This window comes from Papaver somniferum, chromosome 9 (genome assembly GCF_003573695.1).
Source record: "Papaver somniferum cultivar HN1 chromosome 9, ASM357369v1, whole genome shotgun sequence".
In the NCBI taxonomy this organism is placed as follows: domain Eukaryota; kingdom Viridiplantae; phylum Streptophyta; class Magnoliopsida; order Ranunculales; family Papaveraceae; genus Papaver; species Papaver somniferum.
In genome coordinates, this window is record NC_039366.1 from 87,831,702 (window position 1) to 87,852,298 (window position 20,597).

At 36.8% G+C, this 20,597-nt stretch overlaps 2 protein-coding genes across 3 annotated transcripts; both read right to left on the minus strand.

Annotated features, from left to right (window-relative positions):
* Positions 1–285: 285 nt before the first annotated feature.
* LOC113310198 lies at positions 286–12,232 on the minus strand. 2 transcript variants are annotated; one of them, XM_026558794.1, is made up of 20 exons: positions 12,036–12,232; positions 11,570–11,926; positions 10,541–10,615; positions 9,983–10,098; positions 8,064–8,178; positions 7,822–7,950; positions 6,986–7,033; positions 6,143–6,306; positions 5,863–6,062; positions 5,485–5,777; positions 4,696–4,845; positions 4,169–4,597; positions 3,889–4,038; positions 3,206–3,275; positions 2,033–2,160; positions 1,638–1,829; positions 1,385–1,525; positions 1,181–1,303; positions 611–832; positions 286–489 (listed from the first exon to the last, which is right to left on the minus strand). In XM_026558794.1, exons 2-20 carry the CDS (start codon positions 11,702–11,704, stop codon positions 325–327), a joined length of 3,045 nt encoding a protein of 1,014 aa, XP_026414579.1. In that variant the 5' UTR covers positions 11,705–11,926; positions 12,036–12,232; the 3' UTR covers positions 286–324. The 2 variants fall into 2 exon arrangements, with proteins under 2 accessions (XP_026414579.1, XP_026414578.1); XM_026558793.1 differs by having other exon boundaries at positions 3,200–3,275; positions 12,036–12,231.
* A 1,409-nt stretch (positions 12,233–13,641) lies between these two features.
* On the minus strand, positions 13,642–18,268 carry LOC113309626 (probable calcium-binding protein CML49). The gene is made up of 5 exons (XM_026558077.1): positions 17,427–18,268; positions 16,540–16,586; positions 14,412–14,587; positions 14,184–14,202; positions 13,642–14,077 (listed from the first exon to the last, which is right to left on the minus strand). The coding sequence occupies exons 1-5, from the start codon at positions 18,103–18,105 to the stop codon at positions 13,973–13,975; spliced, it is 1,026 nt and encodes a 341-aa protein (XP_026413862.1). The 5' UTR covers positions 18,106–18,268; the 3' UTR covers positions 13,642–13,972.
* Between the last annotated feature and the right edge of the window lie 2,329 nt (positions 18,269–20,597).

The following is a 20,597-nucleotide window of genomic DNA, read 5'->3' on the forward strand; positions in this document are numbered from 1 at the left end:
GACTATAATTGTGGCGGATAATTCCGTACGCTGAAGGCCATTGGGACATCCTGTAAGGAGAAAGAACCAGGGTCAAGAACCCTCTCAAGATGGAAGATGGATAACCAATTACTACAAGAATGGATGCTTGAAGGACGAATGGTTAAACTAACAGTATCAACACCTCAGACTGACCATCATTTTCGTTAACCTCTGAAGTTTGAGAAGTTTGAATACCGAAGTAGAGTGTATCAACTCTGTCTGAGAACAATTCTAGCCTCAAATGCTGGATAGTAATGTTTTAAATCGTATTCTCGTCTTGTGTTTGGTATGCAATCTACATAATCAGCAACCAGCAGCTTTTAGAAAGTTATCGTAGGGACTTGCTGCTGGTAGCCTGAAAATGTCAGGGTGATGCTGATATTCGGTTGCACAACGCTTGGGTCCTGCGTTAACAGATGTTTTGCTCTGCTTCATGCTGAAGTTTTCCTCGTCAAACGGGTTCCCACGCTGCAGTTTCAAGTGCTTTCAAAATGAGATGGATTAACAGAAGAAGTACGTTTCATGTACAAGAAATACATAACCGTTGAGTATAAATGAAAACAGGAGTTGTAAAAGTAAAGATCATCACCTTCGGAGGTAGATAAGTTGGTATTCTATTCACATCACAGTTTTCATCTGGTGACGAGACGTGGAGGCAGTTTCCCTGCTTTTGCTGAACGGTCATGAAACTGGACATCTTTTGCTGTTTTCCCATCAGAAGTGCCTCACAATGACCAGCCATCTCCATGTAAGGAACATCAGGCGTAGTCGAAACTGACACTCGTCCAACATGGCGTGTCGTCTCCGAAACCTGCACAATTAGGGCTACATAGTATAACTTTCTGATAGTAAAACCTTCCATCATGCTGACCAAGATTGATCAACGTGTTACCACTGTACACCGGACATGCATGCAATTTGCGAGTACCACTACTAATTTTAATGTTTAAGAATCATTTGAACAAATTGATATATTAGTCATACAATTTTTAACACGGCAAATTGATATATTAATTTTGTTGGTATCTTAGTAAACACGGCTAGCAACTGAAAAAAGACCATGCTCTCCGTATTTAATTATGGTCCAGCTAGGGACCTTCTGAGATAGACACAATCCATTTTAAAGTGTATGCAATAAACAAGTAAAGAGCTGACATACCGAATCTAAGAGTTGATTGACGCTCAAAAGGTCAGGAGTTTGCACAACAATATCTGGTTTACAATCTGTTTGAATTGCTTCAGGAGCAACTTCGTCCACTAAAAATAAAAGTGGAGGCATGGCCTGCATGAAAAACAATGTATAATACATTAGTCATACAATTTTTAACATGAAGTATAGGGAAGGGGAGGAAAAAAAACATACCTCATCAACAGATTCAATTTCATTTGAAGCAAACTGAGATACTTCTTTTGGATTCTCCAAGTATAATGGAGCTCCCAATGGACATATATCATCAGGCATAAAGTCACTTAACAACTGTTGTTTCATAGTGGATGACTCTGACTGCACAGATGCATTAAAACTTATCATTTTCCAGTAAAAATGAATTTTATTAAAGCTATAAATTCCATAAAAAAAAATCGAATTGCATTAAAAGGCAATTTAAAGACTTTACATCCAACATATTTCCCAAGCTCTTTATAATCACGCAAGTCATTGATTCTTGGGAATGATTCTCAGTTAACTTTATTGTTGATAGAGAATTGGTTGCAGCAACATCATCTTCTTTGGATCCATATGGATAATCAGAACCAGTGGTAGTGGCCTGCAGTTTGCAATTATCAACCGAGCGTAGATAGGGATCTACCTGGACGAAAGCAAAAAATGTGGAAGCGAATGAGATGATAGCTTAAAAATGAAATATAGATATTCAGTTGCAGATACAGCGAAAAACAAGAATATTTTTACTTGCATGTTCACATTTAGTTGTCTTTTTTTAAACCGGTTTTAGTTGTCATTGTTAGTCACTATGCACAGCAATCGAGCCAATATAGGTAAAAACATGATTACCGCCTCATCTGTAAGTGATGCTTTGGCTAATGCAACAAGAGGTATGATGTTGTAAGCTTTAGATGCAAAGATAATCATTGAAGTTGCCATCGTAAAGAGAGATCGACAGCGTGACGGCTGAAGTGAACCTGCAAGATAACTGTCAGAGTGCTTCCAGATGATATTCACCCATCGATTCGGCTAAATGCAAGTCTTGGTAATGAAGAAAGGAAGTTCCACAATTAAAACTGACAATGAACCAAATTTCAATAATCAAAATCCTGCTTCGTTACCATGATATTTAAGTGGTAACACTAAAATATACATGAACTCTTCAGTACTCCCAATCTATTATCATGTTCCTTTATCGCTCTAAGATTCTGAACAGTAGGATGTATGATATTTGCACCACAAGTATATATCACTTATTATGCATACCTAACAAAGGTTGAACTTCATTCATCTGGCAATGAACAGTAAACTTTCTCGCAGTGCAAGTGGTGATAACTACTGACTACCTTCAGAAAGAGTCAAAAAAAAAAAAAAAAATCTTGAAGGATGCTTATATGTAGACATCATGTTGAACATTAACTTTAACATGGAATGTATCTCCTCAGGGACTATAAGATTCTTATAGGGAGAAGGATCATTCTGTCATTCCTACTCTGGTTTTTCAGGCTAAGATGTGTTCTAGGGATCTAAAGATGAGAGGTGTGAATTAAGAAAGGCAGTTTAGACAAATTCCAATCAGCTTCTTCCTCCGGTACATATACAAACTTTATGACCTCTCTAGTGGCACTGTGGATTGTGTCATTTTCACATTTGTCAATTCTAGTTTAAATTAAATTACTAGGGTGTTTTCTTTTTCTTTTTTGGTAAAACATCAAGACTTCCTGGTATATGTGATGCATCTTCTGTTGTCGCTTCCCCGGATAATTCTAGGGTACAGCATGGAAATCAATATACACTGTTATCCACCAGATACACCTTGATAGAAGCAAGTTGCCGAACAAAAAAGGGCCAATCTCTTGAAGCACTCAGATCACACATGTCAACACAAGAATAACTCCAACTTATCAGTTTATCTTGAGAAAAAAATAAGAAGCAGATAGCTCAAATATAATTTTAGAACATTAGAACTGATATAAACTAAATTTCTGTGATAGTACTACAAAAGTTGGATCCTACCTCCACCTTGAAGGGAAATTTTCCTTAGCGAAAACGCGAGCTGCAAACTTCGAACCAGAGTCTCATTACTGGAATTCTGTGAATCACAATATGAAACATGAGATCCCTAGATATAGAAAGGAAGTAACTGAACATATGCACAAAATTGGAACGTAACATATAAGGTAATTGATTGCAACAGGTAGCCAAAAAAGAACGAGAGAGAACACCCACTTCATAAATCATATGAATATGATATGCTCAATCAAGGGGATCATTATTCAGCTTAAGGCAGTGGATGGGGTTATATGCCTCCTTATAGGCATTTTCCAGAACAGATTACAGAGCACTTACTCATAAGCCTAGATCCAATCAGGACTTTGTAGTTGAAAACAATAATTCATTTTAGAGGGATGAGTGGAACTTAGCATCATTCAACTCTCCCAAAGGTATTTTAGAACTTAGTTTCTGACTCAAGTCTTAGAATATTTTTTTTATCTTGAACCTCCTTCAGTTCTTTTACTCATACATGTTTTATCAATGTAGAAGGTGATCAAAAATATAGAATATGAAGATTAAGGTGAAAAAATGCAGCAAACATTTTATACTGCAATAATATAAAACAACCCCTACAACCTTGAAAAAATAAGATCAAGATTTCTTACTGTTATATGAAAATAACAGTAATGCTAGTGTATCAAATTCCATACCTTGTTTCGAGCAAACAACACCAGCAAGCTGTATGTATGAACAATAGCCTCAAAGCTTTCAGGAACATTGAGAGGAGAGAGAGACTGAGCCCAAATAGAAGAAAGCAAGAGAGTAATCTGACGACTGCTCAACCTAAGGGAAATTGGATCCTGAGGTTTAGTGAATAGGAGGATGTTATTCCCGGATGCAGTGAAGCCAAGATTTAAGATTTCCTGATGAATAACAAACAACTCCAACACGATAAATTTCAAGAGAGGAAAGTGGATAATTCTTACATACCACTTCTTTGTTTGAAGATACCATAGGTTTTTCACCGAGAACTGAAGGTACAGAAGCACGTCTCATGCTATAAACTCGACTATAGGACGATTTTAATCTGTTCAGCATCCCAGTATTGTTGCCTCCTTGCAGCCTGTCATCAATAGGTTTCTCGGTGTTCTGTTCAGAAGCATTTTCTGACAAGAGTGGTTTATCCTTTTTAAGCTTCTCAAACAGAGCAGCTGAAGAAGAAAACACAGACACATTTCTTGAGAGAGTTCGGTTAAAACCGTTTTCCTTTAGTGCATCAGAATTAACTACGGAAGCCTTTGAACAAACAGAAGATGGCACAAGAACAACAGAGAATATGCTGTGAGCTCCCACCCGTGTTTCATGATCTGGATATACCATAGCCATAAGCAATTGATGAAATAACGCCTCCGGAAAAGCCTACAGCATTTTTTGGAAAAAGAATTACGATGCAGAGCAACATAGAGAAATAGAAACAAGGTCAGATCAAATTAGTTTACATGTATATATTAACTCACCTTGTTTTGATATGATAAATTTGGTAGAGAGGCTAATATTTGAGCAGTACGATACACAGCATGGATGGTAGTTCTGGCTATTAATGCAACATTTGGTATGTTCTCCAACATCACGGCCATTCTATCAAGCATAGGTCCTGCATCTCCTACCTGCCAAATTTATGCCAAGCATTATGAAATCACTTCATAAATACAGAAAATCAAACACTTCACTCTCAATGCCAACTCAATACAATCCACACTTTAGCAAGCACATAAAAGGGCTCAAACAACAGAGAAAGTCCACACTTAAGGATCTTGGTGATGACTTTGTCTTGGGACTTATGGGACTTCAAGAAAAAACCCACCACTACACACGGGCCGGTTTGCAGGCAGTTGCGATCTCACCAAATTAAGAATAAAGGGGTCCTCGGCTCTGATACTGGTTGTAACACCCTTCTCTCAATGCCTAAACAATACTGTTCCCGCTCTAGACACCACTCACGGTACGGGTGTGTCATCAGGCCTCTATGATACTGTACCCGCTCTAGACACCACTCACGGTACGGGTGTATCATCCAAAAGGCCTCACACATGACATTAAAGAAATATTCTACAAATTAGGGCTTCCCCACAACTCTACCTTAGGTAAGATTGTAACAACAACCAAACAGAACCTTCTCTTGTCCCCATTCACGGGCCTCGATTTGAGGGCTGTTAAACAAAATCCCTTGAAACTCATGCTGCTAGAGCCTAGAACCTATTAACTACTAATTCTCATGTTAAGAAAATATTAAAGAGGCCAAATACCTTATGCGATATCTGCACAAGGCACTCATCTACAGCTTCTAAAAATTTCTTATTCCAATTGATAACATCAGCCCCCAGGTTGGATTCATCAAGGGAGCAGTGTATCCCTTTCCGTAAATGTCTCATCAGATCACTTGCTGCACCAGTTATCGCCACAGAGTGCTTAACCTTTGAATTTCTGGTGACGGCAGTAGTAACTCGAACAATATCCAGCTGCATGTCAGGTTCTCTGATAACATTCTTGTGATCAAGATGTTTGACTAGGATAGACAACAAAAGGTGGGTGTTCTGTCCTGCAATTCCAGTTAAACAAAAAGTGACAGAAATTTAGGAGAAGAAGTATAGTAAAAATATTATATAGAAAAATAAAATAATTACCTGACTTTTCCATCAATGACTGAATATCCAACAAAACAGGAAGAGCAAGCCCATGCTCAGGAGACCATAAATTGCCACTGTCAAAATGGCGAAATAGAGAGTCCAATACACGCCGTAGAGTTGTGGCCTCCTTGGCGAGCTTTGCCATATTATACAGGCAAACCCTGGACCAAAAGTTAGCGTGCTTCGCATCTTCCCTCCTAAAAGATACAAATCATGAAAATTAGTTATTTCAATATGGTTAAAGCAATTTACAAAATTTTAGGGAATAAAGAACTACATGGAGATGTTTATTTCGCCTTTTTCATTTACAATCTCCCTCCAAGAAGGGACACTTATGGTTACAACTTCAGAAGGAGCCACTTGGCCATCTTGCTTGTCTCCATCTATATTCTCCATCTTCTGATTAGGTGCTCGATAATTTTCAAGGACCACTAAAACAACCTGTGGGCATCGAAGAATTCTGAAAACATAAGTTCTTAAGTAGAATGATAAAACTGAGGACAATCCCACAGCCAGAACCAATCAAGGGAGAAGAGCCTACTTAACAAAAACTAAAAGAAAATAAATAATGCTTCAAGAAAGCATCAAGGAGAAAACCACCTCATTCACACCTTACAAGCTCACAGTATTTTGAAAGTTAGAAATTATCAAGCTCAAATCAAGCAATTCTGGAAACTTGAATGCCAAAAAGTCTCACTTATAAGTTAGAAAAGTCATGGCTACCGACTAAAGCCTTTAATATTCAGGAACACTTCCGTGATGAGATAATGAACAGAGACAACAATCATTCTTGAGATTTTACCAAAAGGGCCTATAGGCTCATGTATAAAAAGCATGTTTCAACCCCGACATATAATAATATATCAAACAAGGCAATTCTGATTTTTTTTATGACCAGAGATAAGATGTCTCCATTATAGACTGAAACCAAAAAAATAAAATATGATAAACTAGCCAAAATAACCAAGTATCTAAGTAAGTAATCTGGGAATAAGTGTTTAGATCTATCATTGAATTACATTTGCAAGTCATGGAGAAATAATAATGACAATCCCAGCGGGAATGAGGTAAAAATCATATATATAGAGAGCTACCACTTGAAATAACTGGAATGACTTACATTATCAAATTCTGTTGAAATATGTGAGTATTCCCCCATGAACCAGATCTATAAGTCAAAAGGAAAGAAAGTCTGAGTGAAACGGAAGTTTGATGTCCATACTCTTTATAGCAAGTAGAAGGTGCAAATAAAACATTATGACTACTTAAATTTGGAAACTGACAACAAATTCACTGTTAACCATTAGCTACTTCCTTCAGGTAAACAGAAACAGAAAGAATGTTAATACTTTTATGTTCTGCCGGTACATCAAATATTAGGGTAAACTCACAAATGAAAAAGGGGAAACAAAAAGAAAGGTTCAAGTCATAAGTCATTCGAAATATTCCAGATGAAAAATATATATGACTGTAAAAGTAGTTTAAGATTAAAAAATTTGAATATCATGGAAAATCGTCAAGATGAAAGAATCAACCCTTAAAGCATACTGTATGAACGCACTGTATATGCTTCAACAAGCTTTCAAAATCTTTGCTGACATCAAACAACCGATGCCTCAGAAATAAGCAGGTCCTAATGCATGAAGTCGCATAGTGTAAACCTAGATACTATTTCAGCTCCGTAAGAGGCCTAAAGAACTGCCAACTTATTTGACTTCTCAAGAACTCAAGTCCAAACAGAAACGCTGGGATTAACACCTGCTAAGGATAATGATGTCCATCTCAAAGAAAAGTTTTGACTGGGTGGTATAAGCCATATGAGGAACTATATCCAAATTCTAACCATCAGCAAAAATTCAATAATTTATTTTTCCAACTTAAAAGGTTGAAATAATATACTATGAGATGTGAGACAGGAAAAACATTAGAATTACACCAACAAGAAGAATAATATACCATTGAAGATAGAGTTTGCATCGCAGATGAACGTAAACATTGCGTCTTCTCATCCTCACCCATTTCTTGGGTTATCAGACAAAGTTTAGGAACGAAGGCTTCTATGTTGAACATGTAAGTACCATCAGTCTGCCGCAAGTCAGAAACATGTTATCGATCACTCTAAACTCTACCCTAGGATTAAACTCAGGAGCTAACCTTCCAATCACTTTGATGAAAACGAGTAAAAATCTTTGTATTACCTGAGTGTTTACGAAGTCAAAAAGAGTCTGACATCCTATAATCCTCATTTCAACTTGACGTACTTGATCTAGCAAAGTGTGTATGATTCCTAGTAGGCTACTTGCAAGCAACGACCTACAAGGACACATCAAAACGAAGAAAAATTGGGTAATTTCTATAAGTTGATGATAAGATTCTTCTTCAACTCTACAAATCATTAGCGGTTAATCCAAAGAAAGATATGCAACTCTGTTTTGAATAATCATCAAAAAATAGTAGGGGATTTTAATGAAGTACCACACTTCCAATTTCATGTTCAAGAAAGTGCCATCATTTTTTTCAGAATTTATTTCATGCCACACATTTGACCTTTTCCATCCCGTTTTTTTCAAAAAACAGTTAACTTCCGTTAGTGCATAGGTGGCAGTTATTCAGCTTAGTAAAAGACATCTATGCCCTGGAATCATCTCACTGTACTGAGTTAGATCAAGTTATCATAGCGAGTCATTACCGAGTTAAGTCGTGAGTCACTGCAACAACAGAACACAACCCCCAACTCAATACCACCTCAATCCATAGCCTGCACTTTAGCTGCAATACTTGTATCTTCTCAGCTTCAAGCTCCATTATTCTCTTGCTAAAATCATTTGATCCAGCACCACCCACTGCTCAAAATAGCATCCACCTGCAACTGTCCCCTAGCTACCAGCGTTTCATTCTCATTGAAGTATAATTATAACCCATAACAGCATCATATACACTGCAATAACCAGCACCATTTTAAAAATCTCTGCACCTGTAGTTTGTACCTTCCCTAGACATTCATCTAAACAGTTCAATACATCCTGTAATAGCATCATTCAATTGCAACATCAGACTTGCATCTCAACTTTAGTTCAAAGCACAACAACAACACAAGCTAACTGCAGGAGTTCCTGTACCTCCAATTCCATCTTAGACTCACCAATAGTTCAATTTGTAAATCAATTTCAAACAAAATCAAAATAAGATAGCAGGAAAAAGCTCACAATAAGAATATAGATGAACCAAATGGTATTATTACCGAAGAATTGAACCAAAATTCTTGAAATTTTCCATTCGATTCAACCACTGGACTAGATATATGCACCTTGCCATTAACATGAGCCCCATTCATCTGTATTTTTCCTTTTTTCAATTAATTTTAACAGATTTCCACCTCTTCAGTAGCTTCTGCGTCACCTATACCTCAAATCAGTCCAAACCCTAACTCAATCATATCACACAAACCCTAATTTCAGAATCCCCAACTTCCTTGTTCGAAACTGAATCCACCCTAGATTTCTTCTCGATCTGCTCTCAGCCACCAGCAACAATCCCTAACCTAACTTAGAAGCAAACCCATTGAGTAATTCTTCATAAACTCTCGTTTTCTCCTTAGAACGGCTTCATCTTCTCAATTTCTCCCCTAAGTTCTTCACGAATTGATCCCCTAAACCTAACTCTGAAATAAAAAGCATAAGTTTATCTCTGTATGGAGAAGAAGAAAATTAGAAGAAGAAGAAGGACAAAGAGGTGGTGATTATGGTGGTTCTGATGGAGATGAGATCATGGATTCATGGCTGCCGCTGTGAGTGAAGTGAATGAAGAAAAAACAAGAAACCGAATATGAAGGGTAAATGGGTGAAGATGGACATTTGTTCGACTTGTTCAATCATTATAGACCAGTTTGGTGGGCCTTGATGGAATATCTAACGGTTGTGACACTTTATAAATTCTAAAAAAAACAATGGCACTTTCTTAGACAGGAAATTGGAAGTGTGGCATTTTCTTAAATTCCCAAAATAGTATTAGACTCATTCATTTAATAGACCCCTCCAAAGTAATTTTGGACCAAAGCTAGAGATTCTACTTCACAATTCACGGAAAACTTATACATGTGGAACTGAAGGCAACTTACATTTGCTCTTTGCAGGAGATCAACAGTTTTCTGTATATACACATCACTATATGTGCAAACTGAAAACGCTCATTTCTCAATTCCCTGTAACACCTCTGTTCAAGAGAAGCCGCGATCTGATAATTAAGACCAGAATTTCCATTAGTAGAAAAGTTGTGAAGGCAGTAGCAACAACTCAGCAGGTATTATTTCTATGCAAGAATGCAATACTTGGCTATGATAATCAGTAATTATGTAAAAGAGGATATATATGACCAATCACGATTGGATGCTTTGGATATCCCATGTGATCAGCAAGAATCCCCTATGTAAATAACACAGTATTGCACTGTTATTTAGTTTCTTGTAAGTGTCCAACAGTTGAGTTGGTAGACACTTGTTGGCTGTACCAAGAGGTCTGAGGTTGGAAAGAATACAGATGGACAGACAAAGCAAAATTAACCACAAAAACACAAGATTTGACCACAATAAAAAGTCTCCAACAAATCTATCACCGACCGAGTAAGAAGCATACACCATGGGGTTAAAGAATTCATTTTCGAACCAATATGATTATACCTTTGGGATACGCAAGGGATTTCTTGAAGCATATTCACACAATTTGCTTATTTTCCGTTCATTTGGCCCTTCTTCCTACATAAGTAGCACCCATCAGATATCAGGAAAAGATCCACAGGGAAGCTAAGATGTTGAGATTTTTTTCATGCAGGATATATGCCTTTTAACCTATTATTTCTAATAACCATTCCAACAACAGAAACAACGGCAAGTTGAAATGTAAAAGGTACAATAAAAACTATAAAATCCTTCGACTCTAAGCCAGAATGTTGCCGACAGGGGTGCCATTAAATGGTTTAAACAGATGCAAATCTACAAAGAGAGACTCAACGTCAATCACATTTACTGATCCCAATCGCATACACTGCAACGTCTATACAGTTAAGAAAAGCGGCCGTGTTATTATCCTGGAAAAGGCATACAAAAGGTAATCTTTACATAAATCTCGATATCGTGTGAAGTCCGTGGAGTGTATTCCTCACCAGTAGATTATAACATGCAATACTCTATAAGTAGGCTGTAACTATCATCTGTTGTTCTGCAGTGGTGTTAGGTTAGAATTTCGATCTAACACATGATACGCGCACAAAATTTTGTTTCTATGTGTTGGAATGGACAATTTATAAGCGTAGCTCAGCATCAGCGAAAGCTAGCATTCTGCTTATAAACAATTGTCATTTCTGTTTGTTTTTTGGAAAATTTGAGGAGGCGACGTTAGACCAAGACCTCCAAAAATAAAACTAAAAAGTCAAATCTGTTAGTAGCTGACAGAGATTTGTAATTCCCCATTCCAAAATGTAGACAATTAGGCGGTTCATATCACCATTTAGCTTCCGAGGCTAAAGCCCATATGCTGTATGAGCAAACAGGAAAGAGATAAATTTAAAAGCTCTATCATGTTTCTGAACATTTTTTTGGCACATATTCAGTTAACATGGATGGATCATTTAATCAATTAAAAAGCGAATAATAAAATGTACTAAAACAAGAGTATGAAAAATTGAATGATGATAGTAATAATGATCTAACCGGATTACGAGGGAAGATTTCGGAAATAATCTTCTTGTATCGCTTGACTGGTTGTCTAGATCTTGCTCTCATCTCAGGGAAGAAAAAACAAAGGCTCCCGCAAGCTGGCAAAACCTTCCTTGATATCACACCCATCTCTACCCGCTAAAACTTTTCAAAAAAATCCAACTTTTTCTTCTTTCTTTCTTTGTTTCTCCATTGGTAAACACAACAATCACTTGATTCCTTAAATGTTTCTCTTTCTTCTACCTTTTAACTAAGACAATCGAACAAATCCTCTAATGGATGCCGAATGAGGGAGAGAATGAAAATCCTCCTCCAAACAATCGGCTAGAGGTTTAAATTTTCTGGACCAGCCTACAATGTTCATATAGATACCAAACAAAGAAAACAATTAGCAAATGCAATACAGAAGCAAGTTTTTTTTTTATAACCAAATTTTTAAAAAATAAATCAAAATGATTACCTCGGATCGTCGCCTACAAGAGAGCAGATCGGAGGCTGGAAACCCTATTAAGTTATGCAGGAAAGATCAAGCTATGAAACATCCTACACCGCAGAATTAACGAACTCCCCTCTCCCTCTCTCTTCTCCAGCAGAAGAAGGGTAAAATTTCATTATGAGAATCGAATATGAACGAGGAACAGGCCGTTGGAACCGTTATTTAGCCTTTTCCTTCGTTCTTTCTTTTTCTGTAACAATTTTTATTTATTTATTTTCATCGGCTATATTTTTTCATTTTTTTTCTCGGTAAGCAACCATTTTTAGCCTAGCTTAATTGAGGGTCTTCGAAATTAACTGGGGGCCATGCACAAAAGGTCACCGGAATCTAATTTGGGTCACGTCTTATAAAATATTTTTTAAATGGCTAAAATATCCCTAAATGATTAGAGTTAAAATTTAATTAATTAGTAATAATCTTAATTAATTAGTGATAATCTTACTTAATTAGAGTTTAATTTTTTTTTTCCAGAGTTTTTTGTCTGTAGTTTCTAGTCTAACTTTTTCTTTTTTACTTAGATAGTATGAAAAATCGTCAAGGTATTAAAAATTTCATTGACGACCCTCAACAGTCGTTAATGTTTAGACTGTTTAAATGACGATTCTAAACTGTCGAAGATTCATAAATGGCGGAAATGTACGACAGTTTTGGGTCGTCATAAAAATGATCAATTCCCTGACGACCCTTTGGAAGGGTCGTTACTGTTTTGGTTACGCATTTGACGACTTAAACAGTCGTTAATGTTTTAGAAATGTCGTTATAGACTGTCATTAATCTCTAAAAAGAGTCGTTAGTGTATGACAGTTTAGAGTCGTTATTGTTTTGATCATGATGTATATGACAACCCTAAACTGTCGTTAATGTCGGTGAAGGGTCGTTAATGAGGGTCGTTACTTGAAAAAAAATATTAATCAAGGATAAAATAGTATATTCATCTTCCGATTTTTACACCCCTGAAAAATTTGGGGGCAAACAAAATTCCATGGCCCCCAATTAAGCTAGGATTTTTAGCTATAGAGAAACCGATTTTCCAGCACTCGTGTAACACTCATTTATCTCTTGTGATGCTTGGAGTCTGTTCAATAGTGTTGGTGCTACCATTTTTCAGCCAACGCTGAATACCGTGTGTTATTCTACGTGATACAGTTCTAGGACCTAAAAACCTGCTAGTACTGAGTTTTTAAGGATTCTCCCAGGGTGCCAAAATCCAACAGCAGTTTGGAAAAAAAGAATCACCACTGTTATTATGCACGAGAGTGCGATAGGAGCTCTTCTACTCAGGAAAAGATAGCTCTGGCTTCACTCGCGGAGTAAGGCGCAATAAATTATAAACATGTAAATGGATGCATCTCCTAAATACCATCCATCTTCTAAATACCCCAAAAAATATGGTTCTTTTGTTCTTCAGATACACGTACTCTGTGCATTTTACTATTTCAGCCATCCATCCTAACAACATCGTTAATTATACCACCGTAAATGATTATCTTTAAAGTTCCGGATATCAGTGAGATGATTCTAAATCAAATTAGCATGGCAACTATCATTCTCTCATTCTGATTCTCAGAAATTGTAAATGGTTGGCGAAACAACCACGGCATTTATATTCTGTTTCCAAAGAAAACTTTGCAAAACAAAGCAAGTGTGATTCAAGTTTCTTACATTCATCATGCCATGTTTCCAAGGACTATGAATAATCCCTGGTAAACAAAGAAGAACATAACTATTTCATGATAGTGATATTTATACAGTAACAATCTTCTAGTAAACTATCCAAGGCAGCACTCGTGAGTCTTAAATATCTACTTCAAACTACAGCCACATGTGCCAAATTAAAGTACTGCTGAAAGGAAAATATCTACCAGACCCAACTCCCAAGCAAAACCGTTTCCAGTTAGAGACTATGCAATAAGGAAAGGCAGAACAGTTAACATAAAAGCCTCGTAAGTAAAAGTTGCTGATCCAGTGTACGATTTATCCTTTTCCTTAAATTTATCCGTAAGCCCCTGCATAAAAATTAGAACAATTAGAAATTCAAATAACCTTTTGATTGTTTCGCTGAACTAAAAGTTACTTGAATACAACAGAAGGAAGAACTGAGACGGTGATTACCTTGACAGTCAGACAGCATCTGTTTGCCATAGAACAAATAAATCAAAAGAAGATGTGAATTAGAACTGTCGGGAACTTGTACTGATGAAATTTATAAATATAGTTTCTTTCCAAAAAAAAAGATACATCTTTAATAAATTCAAATGACTTAAAAGAGTTAAAACCAATAATGAGCACAACATGGTACATAAATTTAAAATTGGGTAATGAGTAAAATTGGTGACGTACTCTATGAAATTATCATATTCAATTGCCCTGCTTTTGCCACCAGTTTTATCAAACTTTGAGATGAGCAGATCCAACACGCCCGGAGGAACAGCAAACCCAAGGCTTAGAAGTGCCTGTCGCAACTCTGATGTATCAATTTTTCCACTTCGATCACCGTCAAATCTGTCGAATATTGCCTGAAAAACTAAATGTTATATAGTGAAAAGCGCAATGCATGCTACATGTACAAACTTTTTATGTGTGTGTGGTGGGGGGGTGGGGGGTTTGCAAAAAGATCTAAACACGCTGCAAAAGTTTCGAAATGTCTATATTAAGGACATTTCAGATATTTTACAAAGTACACACCTGCAATGCACTATGATATTAACAAAGCTGAACATCCATTCCATTACAAAACAAGAAAGTTCGAACAACTGGATCAAAACTTCGGGTGCTACAGCCAATCTTGACAAGTATACCTGAGAACTATGATTCAAACGCGAAGACTTCATACAGTTCAATTTCTTCTGGTTCTAATTGTAAATAACTGAAGATTTGACGGCGAATTGTATAACAAAGTTTCAGCATATAAATAGGACAATTTTCTTTTGCTTAAAAGATTAATATACAACTGTAGGATAATTTTAAGCAGATAACAGTGTACTTGATCAGTTAATGTGTAAACTGCACTTTTTCATTGTATATGTGGACATTTCTGTTCACTCCTAACTTTTTTCCTATTTGCTATTGTCTAATTTCATCTTTCTATAGAAAACAAAGTGTTCACTTTTTTCCGTCTAACTGATACTTACCAAATTTTAGCAAATATGCATACTTGAATTCATCTATTCTACGTTTAGTTTGGTTCAGGCTCGACCACTTTCTCAAACTATCAAGATGGGTCTCTTCATAACTGTTGCCTATGGAGGAGGAACATTTACAAAGTTTCTGGTCTTTGTTTTCTAAGTGCTCGAGTACACTTCAATATGTTCCTTTTAGGCAAACATCAGGTATTGTAGACATAGATCTGAAATTTAGTGTTGGGCAAGATTTTCTTGTGCCGAGTCACAAAAAACCTAAACAATGTTTACAATGAATGTCTACCGCACAAAAAAGGACATTAGATAGACATAGAATACAATCTGTACAGCTCAATAAAGTCAAATCATGGCCGTTAATAAATTTAGATCGCACTATTAACAACTTTCATTCACCCACAATTTTCAATATCTCCTTTTTACTCTCACAAATCCACTAATTTTTCCAGTCCCTGCTCGATTTTCCCCGAAAATTTTCATTTCCCTCCTTGCAAAATTTTCTGAACTATGTTTACGAAATATATTTATTTTCTGTTTTCCGATTCTTTCACATAACTGTTTGTACAGATCTCAAAAACTAGCTAGGATTTCTTCTATCTCAACTATTCTTTCTTCTCCTTTAGTAAACAATGAAAGAAACCTAGACGAATAACTATGGCTGTGGTGCCAGTATTGAACATAGAATATGTAGAAGTAGAACCTCTGACCATAAGATCTGAAATCTAGTGACTGACAATATTTTCTTTTGGCGAGCCACACGGTCTGAATCTATGTTTACAATGAATATCTACCGCACAAAAAAGGACAATAGACGGACATATATAGATCACAACCTGTATGACTCGATAAAATCAAATTGTGGCCGTTACTAAATTCAAATCGCATGATCCCTATTTACATTATTTCAGTATAACAATGAAAACCACTACGAAGTTTTTTCATTTAACTATGAACATCCCAGAAATTGCAAACACCTCACACATGTACCACCGCTATTCTCCCTATGTTAATTTATATTCCAAGTTACTGGTTTAATCTCACTGCACCTAGAGACACCGCTATTCAACGTAAGTTCTACTTGTTTTTCTTGTTACAAATAAGAAGTATGAATACATCTGAAGTCTGAACACCAACTAGAGGACTAAAATTAAACTAGGATCCTTATTTCTTAGTTGGCGAGGCTTATGAAATCAAAACATTTACCCTAAACTGCAAATTTTCCAACATAAATATAGTGATCAAACAGAAAAAGTCAAAGCATACCAATACCTACTTCAGATTATAATATAAAGACACTATGCAAAAGCTAAGGAAGCAGTTTTCGAACATACCCTCCAGCTTTGAAGACTGTGGTACACTGCAATGAACTCTTTAGGTCCTGGAAAATTATGAAACAGATAAGTAAATTAGAAAGAAAAAGAAAACATAAAAAAGATTAAGAAAAAAAAATTCTGACAAAAGAGAACCACACCGGAAATTATTGACTACCTTATTTATTACCCAGGAAGATGCACTTATTAGCATTCAACTACAAGAGACTCCACACAAATCACTAATAAGCATGTTATGATGCAATAACCCCTTCCACGAATGAGTGAGCAGAAGTGAAGAAACCATCCTTAGTCTAGGAAATGTAGTATTTCAGCAGTTATATGATTATTAATTTTCCTCAGTCAGCTAATCAACTTGCGCATTATTAAACTACCATTGTAGGTACTCCTAATTCTACAATTTCGCTCAATAAAAAATCAATTAGGTGCCCAAAGAACCACCGATAAATCTACATGGACAGGCAACCTGGCAACTTGCAGAGACAAAGACTCTAAAAAAAGGGTATATAAATAAAGGTTAAGAAATTTTTATTCTATCGGATGTCCCCAAAGTAACCCCTAACGGTCCACATGGAGGGTAAGAATAGCTGCAAAGAATTTACTAAGGTAGCAGACCCTATACCCCCAATTTGGACTAAATAATCCAATATTTGCAGGACTACTGAAAATTGTCCCGAACCTAATTTTTTTGTGACACGGTGTTTTGTTGTTTGACCATGTCTTTTCAGAACTCCATCCCTTCACCTCTCTCTCACAGCATCAGAGAAAACGAGAAGATGATCAAAATTGACCTAGTTGTATACATGGTGAAGACTCAAAATTAAGTTGGAACAACATAAAACCTAAATAATTAATTTAATTTGAGAGAGAGAGAGAGAGAGACTCACCGATCTTATGAGTGTTGGAATTGGTGAAGAGATACATAAGAAGATGAACAGTTCTCAGACTAAATCCATTCTGATGATAAGCAGCGAGAATTCTCTGCAATTCTTTATCATCAATCAATCCACTACCATCTTGATCAGCCATCTGAAAGTAAGCAACTATATTCGGATCAGTTCCTGGTGGAAACGCTGAAGGTGCCAAAGGAGCAAATGGGCTGGCTCCGTAATGTTGTTGCTGTGGTGGTGCTGATGCTGCTGTGTGATAACCACCGCTACTTCCATGATAGTGTCCATCAGGACCACCAACACTTCCAGAATCGTAACTATTTTTAGGAGGTTTTAGGGGATCTGATTGAGGAGCAGATGGTGCGTAAGGTGCATAGGCTGATGAACCATACGATCCTGATGATGTTGGTGGTGGTGGTTGAGAACCGTATGATCCTGCTGATCCATATGGTTGAGGTTGATGATGACCTGATGAAGGTGGTGAACCACCATATCCATATGGTTGTGGTTGGGGTGGTGGTGGTTGCGAAGAACCGTAAGGCGGTGCTGATCCGTAAGGTTGAGAAGATGGTGGTTGTGATCCACCATAGCCATATGGTTGTGGTTGAGGTGGTGGTCCACCGTAGCCGTAACTTCCTGGTGGTGGTTGTGATGATCCATGTGGGTACCCTGACATTGTTTCAAGCTTGTCTTTGTTCGTTTCAGGAGAATTATTGTATTGAAGAAGAAGAAGAAGAAATATTGGGAAGAATTAATCAGAGTGAAGAAGAAGAAGAGAATGGATGAAGTGAGAGAATAAAGTAAACGCGTCAAGTAACGCGCTTCCTACCCCAAATCTTCACCGCGTGTCGACGTTTTTTTTTGTAGTACACAGTTAGGGCTGCACAAGACCCGCCCACGATACCCAAAACCACCCGTACCCGTTAAGTCCGTGGGTTTTTAATCCATACCCGCCCGTTGTGGGTGCGGGGTTGGTTATGAAAAAAAAAAAACGTTGTCTGTGGGTGCGAGGTTGGTTTAAGCTAATACCCGCTCATACCCGCCCAAAAAACCCGCAGATTATATACCATTAGATAAAACTAATCATAGTCGTCCATTATGAAACCCTAATACTAGTAGATAGGATAACTGATAACCCTCATTCACTTTCTACACTCTTCTTTCTGTTCGGCCTCTCCTCTTCTTCCTCCTCAGTTCTTCTTCTTCACCTACGAACGACAATTACCAGAAATCTTCACCAGAAATCGACAACAACAACTTCGAATCTTCACCAGAAATCGACAACAATCGAAAAATCAACAGATTCAACACTTAATCTTCATCTGTGAACTTCCTAGATATGAATATTTTTGGGGTTTTGGTTTTTTTTTCTCACTTAATCAAGGAGAATAGAAGTTACTCTAAATACTTGAATATAAGCGGGTTTAAACCCGTTTAAACCCATACCCGCCCAACCCGTAGCGGGCGGGTAACAAAACCCGCCCGCTGTTTGTGGGTGCGGGGTTGGTTATGAAAAAAAAAAACCGCAGTATGTGGGTGCGAGGTTGGTTTTAGCTTATACCCGCCCATACCCGCCCATGTGCAGCCCTATACACAGTATTTTTTAGAAGGCTATTATTGGGGCGTCACACTCCAATAGAGGGGCTTCATTTGGGTTCTTAATGTTCAAAAAAGTAGTTATGGTATATCCTAACACATATACATAATGTCTAGATTACCCTTTAACTAGAAGTGATTTTACGTCCAGGTTTGGATTAATTCCAACCGTAGAATTTTATTTGCATGTAGTTTTACGTCCAGGTTTGAATTAGCTCCAACTGTAGAAGCTCATTTTACGTCCAGGTTCCTTTTAGTTCCAACCGTGGAAGTGATTTTACGTCCAGGTTTGGAATATTTCCAACCGTAGAAGTGATTTTACGTCCAGGTTTGGATTATTTTCAACCGTATAAGTGATTGTCCGTCCAGGTTTGGATTATTTCCAACCGTATAAGTTTATTTTACGGCCAGTTTTTCTTCCCACAAAAACTTTGTCCCAGAATTCACCAAGTATACAACAAAATTCATTAATTTAATTTTTATCTAATTAAATTAAATTAAAATTAACTAAATAAGGGTTATTTAGTCATTACAAAATTATTTGAGATAAGGGGTTTTTTATATTACTTACGGGTGACCCGTTTTTGTCCTATTAGGTGACGCCCCTCTAATAGAATGTGACGCCCAGGTAATAGCCTTCATTTTTTATTATAACTTTTTATATTTTGTACTAGTACACAGTAACTTTTTTATTTTTAACTTTTTATAATAAGTGTAATTAATGTAGTGGGTTATTGTTCATTTATTGCCACGATTTATAAGGGGGAATACCATTTCTATGGGTTGATACCATTTCTTTGATCCAACGGTCAGGATCGGTGGAATTTTTTTGTCCTACATGAAACGGTATCAGCTCCTAATAGGACTGGTATCCTCCTATATAAATCATGTTCATCGCAAACGGACTCTCTCTTATCAGACATCATTTCTCCAGCTTAATATGTCCAAGTTTCGAGATAGATATTTGGGACATTATCATCATGGCTCATGAAGTGATTCACACCATGAAGCAAAAAGAATAAAAGGAAAACCTTCTTATAATGAACTCAAACAGGATATGTCCAAGGTATTTGACAAATTAGAATGACCTTTTCTATGTGACATTTTTCTTTAACTTTTTATCAGGACTGGGTTCAACTGATTCAACAGTGCACCACGACAACTAGAATTTCAATCAATGGCAATCCTACTGCTTCTTTTACTCCTACTCGAGGGATCCGCCAATATGATCATTTATCACCTTCTCTCTTCTTCTTGTTATGGGAGATTTTTCGAGAATTGATCGAACTCAAATTCTACGTAGTAAACTGAAACGGAATAGAAATGAGAAAAACAATCCTCATGTGAATCACTTATTTTTCGAGAACGACTATTTATTTTTCTTAGAAACCACTCCTGCTCATTTTAGAAGCTTTCGGAATATTCTTAAACAGATTAGTGATGCTTCTGGTCAAGCTGTTAACCAGCGGGAATCTACAATTTTCTTCAGTGAAAATGTTTTTTCATCTTTCAAAGTTAATTTCTCTAACATTGATTTTTCAGATGAAAATAATGGAAGTAGGTGAAGAATAT